This window comes from Chionomys nivalis, chromosome 3 (assembly GCF_950005125.1).
Source record: "Chionomys nivalis chromosome 3, mChiNiv1.1, whole genome shotgun sequence".
In the NCBI taxonomy this organism is placed as follows: Eukaryota; Metazoa; Chordata; class Mammalia; order Rodentia; family Cricetidae; genus Chionomys; species Chionomys nivalis.
In genome coordinates this window covers 9,754,961-9,770,174 of record NC_080088.1, presented here as the reverse complement: position 1 = coordinate 9,770,174, position 15,214 = coordinate 9,754,961, and the positions used below count along the sequence as shown (strand labels likewise).

Here is a 15,214-nt window from a genome sequence, read left to right as displayed (position 1 = left end):
CCCCTTTGATAGGACAGAAAATTAGGTAGGCGGAGTAAACAGAAGAGAATGCTGGGAGAAAGAAGCCGAGTGAGGAGTCGCCATGATTCTCCCACTCCAGACAGACGCAGGTTAAGATCTTTCCTGGTAAGCCAGCTCGTGGTACTACACAGAATATTAGAAATGGGTTAGATCAATATGTAAGAGCTAGCCAATAAGAGGCTGGAACTAATGGGCAAGGCAGTGATTAAAAGAATACAGTTTCCGTGTAATTATTTCGGGCATAAGCTAAGCCATGCGGGCGGCCGGGTGCCGGGGACGCAGCCCCGCCGTTCATATTACAACATGAATGCACACAATAAAAATACTTCAAAGAGTGATAAAAAAAACCACTAAGGAACCTGGTACAGTGGCTCTCAGAGGGTCAAGGTACTTGTTGTCGAGTATAATAACTTGAGTTCAATTTGTGAGACCCACATGGCTGTAAGTGAGGACTGACTTAATCATAAAGTGCATGTGTACACACATGTGCACTCATGTATACATGCATACAACATGAATAAATATAGTAGAATACATCAAGGAGATGTCTGTTTAGGCAATACTCAGGAAAACTTGGTAATATTAGGTAATATTCAGGATACATAAAATAGGAAGATTAAAACATGTATTTACATATTTGTGACATTTGTAAGGGAATGATGTATACCTTTGTATATATTTAAAGTGCTTGGGTATTGGGAAATAATATTTAGTCATATAACACATAAAATAGTTTATTTTATGGCTCGTCCAGAAGATCAGGTCATGGCATTCATGATCACTCAGCTTTAGCCCCAAGTTATATACATTTATTTTCTACTAGTTGTTAACATTTAAAAGAACTTCTATATTTAAGGAATTTTCCTAGTTGCTTCATGTATCGTCTTTCTCCAGGTCATCCTGTGATATGACTATTATCATTACCTCTATTTTACATCCCTAGAAATTGGAATTTTTTATGTTCCATACTTCGCAGAAGACAAATGCCGTAATGCTAGAGTTGGGAATGTCAAAATACGTTTCTTTTTGGACTTACATGCTTGGATGATTTTAATATGCTCTCTGCCAGGGCAGACAGACTAATATGCAAGTAAAACTCAAATAATTCTTATTTACATGCTTAAATCTTTAAACGAACAAAGTACAGTGTTCTAAAGGAAAATATCTCAAATGTTCCAGTAGGTAGAGATGCTGAATTAGAGATCCTGAGTATGGCATTCTGAAGGCCAAACATTCTGCCCCCTGGAGGACAACATAGGAACCCAGACATCCTTACTAGTGACTTAATAGACCAGGACCCCACACTCATCTATTTTTTCAATGGTGGGATTCATCCAGACTGTACTTCCCCTGAGAATATCCGAGTGCTCCTAGCATTCGAGGAGGGTTAATTTCAGACTTCTATTATGTACCCTTAAGGACCTGCATCTATGTGGACACTCTAGGCCTTCTCACAGGTAGGACTTCATTGGACAATATGAATACTACATGGTTTTACCAGCTTCAGGTCAATGTATTTTCACTGTCTAGCCATCGTAGGGAAACTTTAATATACATCAGAAAAGCAGTCTAATGTGATGAATATTTATTTGGAGTTCAGAAAATTATGACTAATTAAAAGTGTGGCTCTTGGTAGTTAATCTATGTTCCATTGGGGGGGCTCTACACCCAAGAGATTGTGGGTTGCACAAACTAGAGTTGATGGGTTGTGAGGGAGAGGGTGGGGGACGGAGAGAAAGTTGAGGGATGTAAGAAAGTCAGTAGGTCAGTTTAGGGAAAATATGGTCAAAATATATTGTATTAAATTCTCAAATAATTTTAACTATTATGATAAGTTTATTATCAACACAATCATAAATTGTTGACTAAGTTTTTTGATATCAGGAACAGACTCTGTACCCCAGGTAAAGGATGAGTTGCTGATAACTTTATGTTGGCTTTTATCCCATGTTGCTATAATGTACAAGGTTCTCTCTTGGTATTATGTTTCAATAAACAAAACACTTATTTGTTTTTGTTTTACCTGTGGTGTTATGACCAGTGAGAATTCAGAAAAGACTATAGATTCATTTTATTACAAATAAACTTTTTTTAAAAAAAGATTTATTTTCACCCATACCAAAGAAGGAAGGACTATTCTTGGCTTGAGTTACTGATGTCCTATTGGGATCTCAGCACTATCACTTTCTAACCTGTGCTTGTCTTGCTCATTCAGAGGAGAACAATATATAACAATAATTTGCAAACCTGTGATAATCATATCAGAGAGATGGAACTTAAAATGGCAAATGTGTATAGTGCACAGCACTGTTAAGAAATTAAATTCGAGAACCACTCCATTGATATTACACAATTCCCATATGTATTAACTATTATTTCAATTTTCAAATAAAAATGAGATCACTCGATTTGTTTAAGAGTGTCTGCATTAGAAACTTATAAAACCAGAAAGTGAAACTACTGTGTCTACCTGAACATATTCTATGACTCAGTCCAATATGGAAACTGGAAGACAACTTCCAATATAGTTCTTCCTTACGAACTACCCAACTTGGTTTATGTATTTGGGTTTTTTTTTTTTTTTTTTTTTTTTTTTTGGTTGGTGATAGAGTCTTTAATTGGGGCCTGGTGCTCACTAAGTAGGACAGGCTGGTTGACTGGCAAGCCTCAGACATCCTCCTGTCTTCATCTTTGCAGAACTAAAATTAAAAGCACACTATATCCCATCCAAGTGATCTCTGGGTCCTGGGTGCTAGGTATCACACTCAGAATGCAAGAAAGCACTTTACTAACTGAGCCTTCTATCTTCTCAGCCCTACTGCTAATACACTTGAACCACATAAACAAAACTAACAAATAAAATGCAAATATCCATTTAAATGAAGTTTTTTTTTTTGGTTTTTTGAGACAGGGTTTCTCTGTGGTTTTGGAGCCTGTCCTGGAACTAGCTCTTGTAGACCAGGCTGGTCTCGAACTCACAGAGATCCGCCTGTCTCTGCCTCCCGAGTGCTGGGATTAAAGGCGTGCGCCACCACCGCCCGGCCTAAATGAAGTTTTAATTAATACGATAGTTATCCTTTTTTTTTTGGTTTTTTGAGAAAGAGTTTTGCTGTAGCTTTGGAGCCTAATATGGAACTAGCTCTTCTAGACTAGGCTGGCCTCTAATTCACAGAGATCCATCTGCTTCTGCCTCCTGCATGCTGTGATTAAAGGCGTGCACTATCACCACCTGGCAATATTTATCATTTAAAGCTTGAAGCTTTAGCATTCAAGAAAACATTTAGCATTGAAACAAGAAGGAAATAGGAGCAAAATTATTATAGATATGCCTGGGAAGATGTTCCATGAGTAAGAAAAGGTCTTGCTTTGAAGCATAACTTCTAATCCCAATATCTATGTAAAAAGTCAGGCAAGGCTGTGCAACACTTGTAACACCAGTGCTGTGGGGAGCACAGATAGCTCCACAGCTGTCCAGCTTAGCTGAACTGGCAAGCTTCCTGTTTATTGAGAGATTGTGACTCAGGACAATAGAACTGAGAGCAGCAGAAAACAACCACTGTACAAAACATCTCTCTCCCTCCCTCCCTCACTCCCTCCCTCCCTCCCTGCCTCACCCCCCCCCACACACACACACACAGGAAAAGAAGAGGAGAGAGAGAGAGGCCAGGTCACTTCTTTGGAATTGTGTATATCCTTCTTTCCATACTTTGAAAATGACAGTGTTGCTGAGTAACATCCATCTCATAACTTCAGTAAAGGAAGGTTTTCTGCACCATCATTCCTGTCCCCTGTGTTGATCATCAATTAAGAAAAGTTTCTACCTTTTTTCCCCAAATAAATTTGCAACTCCCAAGTACTTATTAAATGTGCTCTATTTGTTACAACTCTTTCTAGTGTGCTAATAGACCATAGAAAATCACCCTGAAATTGTTGAAGTTAAAGCATATTTTAAATTTGGCTCATAAGTTGGAGAATATGAACAACCAATAACACCTCTTCACCTTCCAATATCTATAGGGCATGAAAGTGAAGTCCCGGGAATCAATTTTACAGTCCAGACATTAACCCCGGTGGTCATTTGCCCAGCGGGAAGAGTGAGCTGTTAAAAGCACAGTGTCAGCTATTAGTCACTTCATTTTATGACCGCCAGTGTGATAACAGCTTCCCCTTCGACGACATGGCTAGAAATATTTTGCCGAGAAGTTACTAGAACAAGAATGTGTGTAAGAGGTAAATTCTTACAGTTTTCTCTCCCTTTGCAGATATTTTTCCCTGAAATAAGAATAACTTATTATTTTATATGAATTCTGACTAAAAATTGATTTTAACTAACAATTTCAATACTATCTGGCTCTAAGAAATTTGGGGGAATTGTGTTTCAACTTTACTGTCTGTGAGCTGCCTCTTTATGTGTGTACCTCAGGGTGTTACACAGTTTCCTGACTCTTATAATAGGTGCTCAATATTTTTTGAAAAACAAACAAACAAAAAAAACCATTTTCTTTTATGTCATTTCTCTTGGGAAAAAAATCACAAAGACTGGCCCATACTTTAAAAAGTTTTAAAACCAAAGTTTAAAAGAGGAACCTATACTTGATTAGCTTAGCTAGTCAATTATGAGGTGTTGTGGAATATTAGTCTAAGATGTTTTACATATGCTATGGAATGTTTATTTGGTGATGTAAAGATGTGTTGCATTCTTGTATGATGCATTTATTTAACTCTGTAAAGTTGTGTTACTTTCCCTGTCTAAAACACTTGATTGGTCTAATAAAGAAGTGAATGGTCAATAGCTACGCAGGAGAGGGACAGGAAGGGCTGCCAGGGAAAGAGAACAAATAGGAGGGCAAGTAAGGAGGAGAAAAGGAGAAGGAGTGGAGGATGCCAGGGCCAGCTACTGAGCACACAACCAGCCATAGAGTAAGAAGGAGAGAAAGATGTACAGAAAAAAGAAAGGTAAAAAGACCAGAGGTGCTTGGCTTCCTTGAGCCTCCTTATTCCCTAGTGAAAGGTGAGTGAGCTATCCACGTATTCCCTCAGCCCCATGACACAGGACAATCAGACATGATATGGAGTCAAGTCAAAGCAGGAACTCAGTTTATTACTGTGAGCATCTGCTTATAAAGGTTAAGCAATACCCTGTGATGTAAGCATACCTTCAGCCAATGAAAGGCCGCCAACCCTCCCTCTGGCTGGAGGGGCGTCTACCTAGTTTTTGCTGTCTCATGCTCACTCAAACTCGAGCCAGGCTTTCCTCTGTACTACAGCCCTGGGAGTCTAGGCCCTAAATTTGAGCCAGGCTTTTTTTTTTTTTTTTTTTCTGTCCTATAAGCCTCAAGGTACAGGCCCTGTATTAATTAATTTTGGCCCAACACAGAGGTAAAATGTAGTTAAAGATAAATGGGATAATTTATGTTAGAAAAGCTGACTAGAAACAGACCAAGCTAAAGCCAGATACTCATGAGTAAGAGTAAGTCTCCATGTATTCATTTGGGAGCTGGGTGGTGGGCCCTCCAAAGAGTAAAAAAAAAAAAAGGAAAAACAACAATGACAAAAACATACAAACAAAAAGACCAATACAATTAGGAATAAAAGTTACATTTAATATAATGACTTAAAATTTACATCTAATACTATTTAATGTATATCAGTGTTGGAAAGTAGGGGCTGGAGCAAAAGCAGTTTTACAGTTCCATCACAACAAAGCAAGGATTAAAGGAGAATCGATATCATCTGTAACGGGTGGTAAATATGGAGGAAAATAATGAGGTCAGTGTATATTTTGACTCATTACCTCTCAATGCCACCTTGTTGGTTAAAGATGCTGTAACTCAGGGGAACTATGTCCTCCCGCAATGACAGCAGAACTTACTATCCAGAAATATCCCCTACAAACCCTCTAACACACCTTCTTTTTTTCTTAACCTACCTTTCTTTAAAATTAATTTCTGGAATTATTACATTATACATTGTCAGGAAGTAATACATTGAATTTTTCTAAACCCAGTAGCCAGCTTTTACCATTGCTAACATATTTCCTAAGCACTACAAAATCAAGAGGAGGGTGTTGACTTTGGTACAACACTATTACCTTAAGTTCAGCTTGCCATGACTTTTGAGTCTAAACATACATGTCTTTGTGTATGTTCATACATATATTAATGCATATAATTTATTTCATGTATAGATTTGTATAGTCACAGTCATGATCTGCCTAGAGAACTGTTCCATTTCTGGTCCACTTATCAAAAGAAAAGTTTAAAAGCAGACCTATCCAAGTCATTTAAAAAATTTCATAGTGAGGGGCTCAAATACCAGGCAATTATTTCTCAGAGTTTTGAAGGCAAAGAATGTCAACATCACGGCCTTAATATAAAGAGAGGAGCTTAGTCCTACCTCAAATGGATATACCATGTTTTGTTGATATCCATCAGAGGCCTGTACATTTCTGAAGAGAAAGAGAGGAGGAGTGGATGGGGAGGGGGAACTGTGGTTGGGATATAAAATAAATAAATAAATTTAATTAACAAAAGAAAAATTAGGAAGATTAAAAAAGAACGTCAATATCAAGAACAGAGTCAATATTGGGGTTTTTAGAGGGACCACGGATGAGTACCTGTTTTCATGTTGTTACCTCTTACAATAGAAAAAGAGCTCTAGTCTCCTCTCCTTCTCCTAAGAGCCCTGTGATGGTCTTATGTAGAATCTAAACTGTAGAGATCACAGGTGCAGAGAGTAGAGACGTGGGTATCGGTGGACCAGAGAAGGGGTCAGGCAACTGTTGGCCAAGGTGTCTGAACTTGCAACTATAAGGCAAGCACATTTTCTGACCTAATGTGGAACATGGAGTTATAGTTAACACCACATTGCTCCACTTGAAACCTGCCAGAAGAACTGGTGAGTGCCAACTCCAACAAACAAATAAATAGATTTGTAGTGGGAACTGTAAGAAGACGAATTTCATAACTAGTTTTACTGTGATGACTATTGCATATAGTTTGTGCTTTTGTATCCTAGAGTAATAATATTCTGGGACAGTGACAGTAACCCAAATTCACATGTAAAGATTTCTTCATATAAAATACCATAGTGTGTGCATACATCCCTGACCCAACCATCTTTATGTTTAGCATTATCTTGCAGTTGTTACAAGAGTAAAAACAACGTACCTACTGAAGAATTTGATTTTTATTTTATTTTTTTTATTTCTAAGGTTATAATATAATTACAGCAATTTTCCCTTCCCTTTCCTCCCTCCAAACCTTCCCATGAACCCCTCCTTGCCCTCTTTCAAATATGTGACCTCTTCTTCTCATTATTATTAAATGCATACATGTATACGTATATGCATTTAGGTGTAGGTATAGGCATATCATTTGTATTCCTAAATACAGCCCAGTGGGCTGGTATAATGTGACTTGTATGTTTGTTTTCAGGGCTAACCATTTGCTCCTGGATGTTCAGTAGGAGTTGTCCTTAACTATCATCACAGAAAGTTCTCTCTGCAATAAAATTAGTTTTTATACTGTTTTTATATTTTGGAGAATAATGATGGGAAAATCTTGTATATTTATAGGCTATAAGCAATTTTGTCCAAGCATTTCCAGCCCATAATTGAATGCAACTATAAAAATAAAACCTGAGTGATACAAAAAAGGGCATATTTTCTGAAATATATATTTAGAATTGTACATTGTATTCTTTAACTATCTACAGCTAGTATGTCTCAAAAAGCTAAATTAAACTCTCCCAAATAGGTTATTTGTTTTTCCTGCCCGGTTGAATGAATCTACTTCAATAAATGTACCAAGTATTTATTTGCCTTCAAATAAAAAGATATTAAATTTTTTAAAAAAAATCTTAATTTGTCAGAAAGCAGAGGAGTAAATAGATAAGGTATTTTTTATTTCTAAATAGGTGGTTATCTATTTTACCATATGTAATATCTTAGAACAGAACGGAAAGGAAATGCCCATATCTGATCATGACTGACTGAAAAGGGAGAATTTAACTTTAGGATCATGAAAATTTTGTTTGAAATTCAATAATCTATGCATCAATTTGACACGTAACCAATACATAGGCAGCATGTCTGACAAAACCTGCAAATAATTTTCAGAAGTAAGCAAATTAGGTAGTAAAAGTAGAATCAATACAGGGAAAATTACCTCTATAAATAGAACGTGTCTGTCACACAATGTGCTCATTGCCCTCCTCTGGTGCTGTGGGAAGCTGGCAGAACCTTTGAGAACTGTGGCTTGCTGGAAGGGGGTTAATGTTATGTGCCCTGGTCCTGGCTGCTCACCACTCAAAGGCCAGTATTCAGGAAGTGAGGTGATTGCTGATTGGAAGGCATTGGATTTAATTATGATCTTCCTTCTTGAAAAAAATTTAGGGCAATTGTCTATCTTTAACTCAGGAGTGCAGTGGCTTCTGGAGGCAGGCAGAGGAGGTGATGAGAGACAATGGCCAGAAAAACAACATCCTGGGTAGGGGCTTCAACATCCACCCCCGTGTTCTAGCGGGAGTCACCCACATGCCTTGGATGTCCTCGAAACAAGTTTCCACAATCTTAAAATTAATTTATTGATTTTTCTAAAAGTGAAACCTCACAAAAATATATAGGCTTGTGCTAGTTAGCGAGCAGAATTAATAAATGTGTTCTGTTATTATCTGAAGGTCACCAGATGTTCAAATCCAAAGAAAGAAAATTTAACAGATAAAATTTGATTTGGTATCTCTTCATAATTCAGAATCTCAGGCAAATCAGAATGGAAATCGTCTTGGAAGAAAGGGTATGTGCAAACAATTCCAAAGTTAGCAGCCACTGTTTTACATCACTGGGGGGTGCACGCTTGAAGATGTTGGAAACCCAGCCCCTCGTCTTCCTGTATCCTGTTGCCTTGCAGGGGTGCCAGGTGCAGCTCTTGGCTGGTGTGTTTTTGACAGTGAAAGGAGGAATCACAACTTGGCAGGCATTTCACAGATCCATCTGTTGTGTGGGAAATCACACCTTGATTGTATCTGGCTGTCCAGATTTCACGGTTCAGTAAAATAAAAACGGAGCATGGCATATCCTGCCCATACCCTACCGGATGTTCTTCCAGCACTCAGGCTTGTGCAGTAGCTGCTCACACCATCTCTTTCCACACCCATGCTTCATACCAAAATCATAGGACAAAACCCATTTTTCTCTCATACATGAAATAATTCTTTAAAGAGAAAACCTTTTGTTCAACATGCAGCGTTTTCCATAAAAGATCCGCATACAAAAGTAAAAGTCAAAACTTAGGTGAGGAGCTGAGTTCAGAACAAAGATCTCTCATGTCGCTTGATGTACTGAGAAAATGAGTGCCAGAGTAAGAGCAGATAACTTAAATGGGTTGCAAACATTTTTCCTGCATGAGTGATGGATCCATTACATTCCTGTCACCATCATCCAATCAGGCAGTGAAACAATAGCAGTTTAGAGGAGAGAGACCACAGATGTGAAAAAGGAGAGAGAGAGAGAGAGAGACAGAGAGAGAGAGAGAGAGAGAGAGAGAGAGAGAGAGAGAGAGAGACAGAGGCAGAGACAGACACACACACACAGAGACAGAGACAGAGAGAGAGAGAGAGAGAGAGAGAGAGAGAGAGAGAGGAGATTTACTAAAAGAAGAGCTGAAAAAAATCAGGAAAGCATTGATATTAGAGGAAAACTATGCAAAGGGGAGTTTCCAGGTATGCAGCGATCAGAGGACACAACGTATCACTATATTGTCTGATGTCTAAAATTGTAATCTTCTTGTTGTATTTACAACATCTGAGGCTGGGTATGAGGCTCAGTAACAGTGTATTAATCTAGCATGTACAAGGTTCTGAGTTCAAGCCCCAGACCAAGGTGGTGTTATCGATTTTCGAGTATCCTTGAATTGTGTGCAGAAAGCCCGTCAGTCTTGTCTTTGTCCCTCTATCTCTGTCTCACATGCCCTGGCAAATGCATTTTTCTCATATATTTAAAGACAAACATAATAATTTCTACTGCCCCACATTCCATGTTTTATCTGATCATGTCAGTACATCATGGTGTTTCTTTCAAAATTTAATGATTTTTTTTGTTGTTGTTTAGGTTTTGCCATCTAGTTCACAGCTTCTTGAGGAAGCTCTAACTCAATGTTGTATAGAACATGTAGGCTAAAAGTCAGCTATGATTGCCAGCATAATGTCTCATTGAAAATGTGAGTTGGCTGACTCTCTTGTGGGTATATTTTCAATGATACTGCTGAAAATTCCAGTAGGCTTTTACCCATCAGATTATAGTTTGTGGAAGGCTCAGAGAATATCTCTCTATATATGTGATATATATGTATATATATATGTATATATCTCTACATACATATGTCCTACATAAATGGATTTCCTAGGGAAGATAGTCTGAGAGCACCTAGTCTCAAAGATATATCACAAATCAAAACTTGAGGGTCAACAAAAAATCAGGAGACAGTACTAGATGCAAGGAAAAAATGATTTTATTAGGTCAAATATAACTGTACTTCCATACACAGTCTAAGAATTTATGAATAGGTAATCAACCGTTTCAAAAGACATTTGAATTTATATTTTGGTTACTCAATCATTTCTTAATTCAGTAGATCTAGTCTTTCCAGAGAAAAGATGCAGAGAGAGATTAGTTAGTCTTCTAGGAAAGCACTATGTTAACTCAGACAATTCACTTATAATCACGAAGTTCAGCAGCTTGATCTGTAGATGGCTGATCCACAGATGGGCCTGCTACAAGAAGACTGGAAGTTTCTGGAAATCACATAGGTTGGGTGGCAGAATCTAGATCCATAGCCAGAGCAAGGGTAACCACGGACTCCATAACTCACAGGTCTGAAGCCACTGAAGCCACAGCCTGAAGTGTAGAAGCTCCTTGACCCATAGCCCAGGGAGTGGCAACTGCTGGACCCAAAGCCCAGAGAGCCAGCATATGTGGTCCTACAGGGACGGCAGAAGCTGGAGACCCTTGGGCGATAGCAAGGCCGCTGGCAGGAGGTGTGCACCACATGAGAAGTCTGGCATCTGATGGGCTGGAAGCAGTTCTGACGATAGCCACTGTGGAGAGAGGAGCCCAGATGGAAGATGCTGGGAGAGCAGAAGTTAGAGCTGTTGATCAGGTGGCGGGGGTAGGAAGAGCCACAGGAGGAGTAGGGGTAGTGTAGTTGACCCCCGTAGGATCTAGAGGAGAAGCTTCTGGAACAGCAGCTGTAGGTCATTTTGAGAGATGTGAGATCAGTTAGGTGTCAATGAGACAATGCTGTGCGTTTGAATGTCACGGTCTGAACTTCAAGTTATATATCCTCACATTGGGTGTGCCCACATGCCATTGGCTCCATTCACCTCACTCACCTTTCCCATGAAAATATTTCTCTGGGTTATTAAGTTTAATTTATAACACATTCATATATTAATTGCACTTTAATCACTTGTGGCATATAGTAAGAAGATGCTCATCGTTTCTTTGCCCTGGAATTTGCTGTGGTTTGATTTTCAGTGTTATACTTTATTACATTCCCAAGTATCTTCCTGTAAGCACTCAAGAATTTACTGAGACTCTGGCCCAATAGAAGAATTACATGAACTCTTTCTTCATTTTATTGAGACACTAAAAGTACTCAGAGGCTATTACTCAAAATCAGTTGTCCCTTTGATTTACCACAAGCACACTGTAATGGAATTCCTCAAATCCTGTATTTTGTTTGATTTATTCGTGTGTTTTAATGAGCCATTAGCTGAGCCCCCCTCTGCCATGTTGAGCGAGCAATTAAGAATGTCAGCTGTAGAATTTCTATCAGTGATTTTCCTCAGTGCAGTGCTTTCTTATACCATGTTCACTTAAAAAAACAATAAACACCACAATTTGGGTGGGACTTAAAAAGAAAGGTCTTCATAGATTTTCTAATGAGCCTGCTTGGTAGCTGACAACCATAATATTTATCATGTGTGCATGTGGAAATCTCTTTTGTTTCGTTATTTTGGTAGAAGAGGACATTCTTAAATGGTATCATTTATGTATACTTAAAATGCAATTTTAGGGACTGCTATTTCTTTTCTGAAATTACTAACCAGGTTTTAGAGCCAACTAGATAGTTGAGCATAGTCTGGCTAACCATGTTTTTGAATAGCCTAAACTGCTCTTGCCGCCCATGTCAGCATGGCAGAAGACTTAATCCTTAGCTGTGGCTTCCTTAACCAGAGCCAATATTCAATTTACTTATTCGTGTGTTACTTCCATTCAGTAACAAACTCAACTCTAATTTGTCTTTGAAAAGTAAACTATAATCTTTGATTATACTAATCTAGAAAAGTTTTATTTACCTTTCCTGGTAATATTTGCACCGGATAGTGTCCAACAGGGGATTCTAATGCCTCAGTTATCTTTGCACACTTCAAGAATAGTTTATTTTCTCGCCACAGACAGAAAGTGACTGGAAAATCCATAGTCAGAGTAATGGGGACACAAGCGTCTTGTTTGCTTAGTGTCTATTCTTCTTCTTCTGAGCCTGACATTTTATGGGGCTTAACTGAGGGAGATGACATTCCCAACTGTTATTGTATAGCAGGCCCCTTAAATGCCTGGGAATTAACTTGCGTTATGCCAAGCACGCATGCTCCTCAAAGCACTTACTTACTTTGTTTTATGATTATCTCTCCCAAGCAGAATCCAAAAGGTGGCATGCATCACACAAAGTGACCTTGTGCAATGCTCAGGCCCTCGTTCTGACTCACTTAAGTAAAGTAAGCTGTGCTTTATGGATGGACACCTATTGAATTTCCCAAAGCAGTGATGCCATTCTCAGCAGGTGGCCCTCCTTCTAAGGTCAGCTGTGAACTGATTGACCTAGAAGTATCTTTCTATTCTCATTAGAAGTTATCACACACACACACACAGAAACACACACACCCACAAAGAGAGAGAGAGAGAGAGAGAGAGAGAGAGAGAGAGTTTTCTTGATATCTCAAAGTTCTTGCTTTCCAAGCCAGTTACTAATATCTGAGAATAAACACTAGGATTACTTGGGTATAAATCAATCCTAATTGATGCTGCCTCTACCCATTTGTAATTACATTATTATTTTTCATTAGAGTTATGTGCACACTGGGTAGAAATGCTAATAAACAACTCATCAATGCTAATAAATATGTCCTTCTGAATGGAAGTAAAGGCAGGACCAAGCAATGCAGCTTTAATAGCTCCAAAACAGATCCTGGAAACACTAAGGCACTCTACACTTCCTCTGTACACAGGCAAGATGTTTAGGAAATAGAGTCCCTGTCTAGATAGGAAAGGAAAAATGCTACATCTGGGTGGCATTCATTTTGGACTTAATGATCTATCTATCTATCTATCTATCTATCTATCTATCTATCTATCTATCTATCTATCTATCTATCCATCTATCCATCTTTCCATCCCTCCCCCCTCAATATATAGTTATATATAGGCATGTAACTTTGAACATGATGTTGAGAGGGGGATGGAAGGAGGAGATCTGGGGAGTGCAGGATAATGGGGTATATATCAAAAAACACTGTATATAATACGAAATGCTCAGAAAATAAAGAGCAATGTTAAGATGCTTTCTGCTTCTCTCCCTCCCTATTTACTAGTTTTTCCTCACCTCTACCCCATGTTTGAAGAAATGCCAATATACTACATTAAAAGAAACACTAACACCCTCAACAGTGCTGCTGGCTGAAAGTTGCCTGGTATTTGAACTACTTGCAATATTGTTTCCCAGATAACTACACAAGCCACTCAGCCTTTCTAAATCACCACACAATCCAATCCTTTCTTATTGTAGAATTAACTAGAAATTAAAGAAAAGCTTTCAATTAAACAAAATTCTGCAACAATGAAAAGAATATAATATCTGTGCTCAAATCCCTGTGTATTTCCCTCATGTTCACTTTTATTTCCTCAAAACTGACTTCTTGCTGCCCAAGCTAGGGAGGTTCTTTCTCATAACAAATCTGGTTCCCTACTGTGCTTTCTCCATGCTTGCCCCCCTGGGATTTATGGGTTGAATGTTGGTTTCAGATGGAAGGAAGGACCCCAGGCAGAAGTCTCGATGCAGAGTCACAGGTTCTGCCCTTGTACTCCCTCCCAGGTCCATCCTGGTCTTTCTCCAAGGTCCTTTCTAATTCTTCTTGGCACCCACAACTCCCCTTGCAGTAGCCGTTCTAGCCTCAAGCAGATTCAGTTTAAGGCCTCAGTCCCACTCCACACAGTGTGTCTGATGTGAAAATGTAACTGGTGTCCAAGTTGCTCTTTTTGCACATCTGCTTCTCAGAGTCTACACTTTAGTCAAGCAAAGCACTTGAAGAAATTCAGGGGTCTGTGTAGAATCCCAAGGTGTAACACAACAAAATCTATAGTTTTATGGAAATTAGTTCCTCAAAACTTCAGCATTTTGCTACAACTGTATCATTTCTTATCTCTCCTTGAAATACAAAGGATTGGACATCAGAGGAAAAGTTCTGTGTAGGGCAACCTTAGTATGATTCTTTCTCAGTTTTTCAAGGGCATAATAATAGTAGCATATTTGTTTTTAAATGTACTCCCAGGATTTTACTTTACAAACATATATAGATTCATACAGCTGATATTGCTATTATTGTTTCCTTGCTAATATCTTGCTAATAATGCTGCCATATATATATGTAACTTTCATTTCATATTGAAACTATTGTAAACACACTTAAAATATGTGTGCTTACATATTTTACATTTGTCATCATTATACTGTCATATTTAAGAATCATCTATAACCACTTAACACTTTATTATTAATCATAGGCCAATTAATTCGCATGACTAATCCTACAAGAGGAGTACCATTTTATTGTTATTTTATAGTTGGAGAAGCCGAGACATAAACAGGTTGGGTAAGTTTCCTAAGGTCACCTTGCATAGTTAGTAGCAGAGATGGAATTTGAACCCAGATACTGAAATGTGGGCAGTTTGTGAAAAGAACAGAGTTGGTAGATACAGCTTCTCCCAGTCTCTACTACATAGAGGTCTCCCATATAAAGCACCACATTCTATGTGTTTATCAGCCTACTGCTTTTGACTTTCCCTGTTACAGATTGTGCTTGCGCATGGGCACCTGGATCTTCCGCTTTGGGTAGATACGTAAATCAGCCTGAGATT

General features: G+C 38.5%; 1 protein-coding gene across 1 annotated transcript; it reads right to left on the bottom strand.

Moving 5' to 3' along the window:
- Positions 1-10,748: 10,748 nt before the first annotated feature.
- On the bottom strand, positions 10,749-11,276 carry LOC130872201 (keratin-associated protein 13-1-like). The gene has a single exon (XM_057766066.1). It carries the CDS (start codon positions 11,274-11,276, stop codon positions 10,749-10,751), a length of 528 nt encoding a protein of 175 aa, XP_057622049.1.
- Positions 11,277-15,214: the final 3,938 nt, after the last annotated feature.

Bases quoted from the DNA above. Each gene is read 5' to 3' on its own strand.
- LOC130872201 (XM_057766066.1), bottom strand. From the start codon at position 11,276: ATGACCTACAGCTGCTGTTCCAGAAGCTTCTCCTCTAGATCCTACGGG.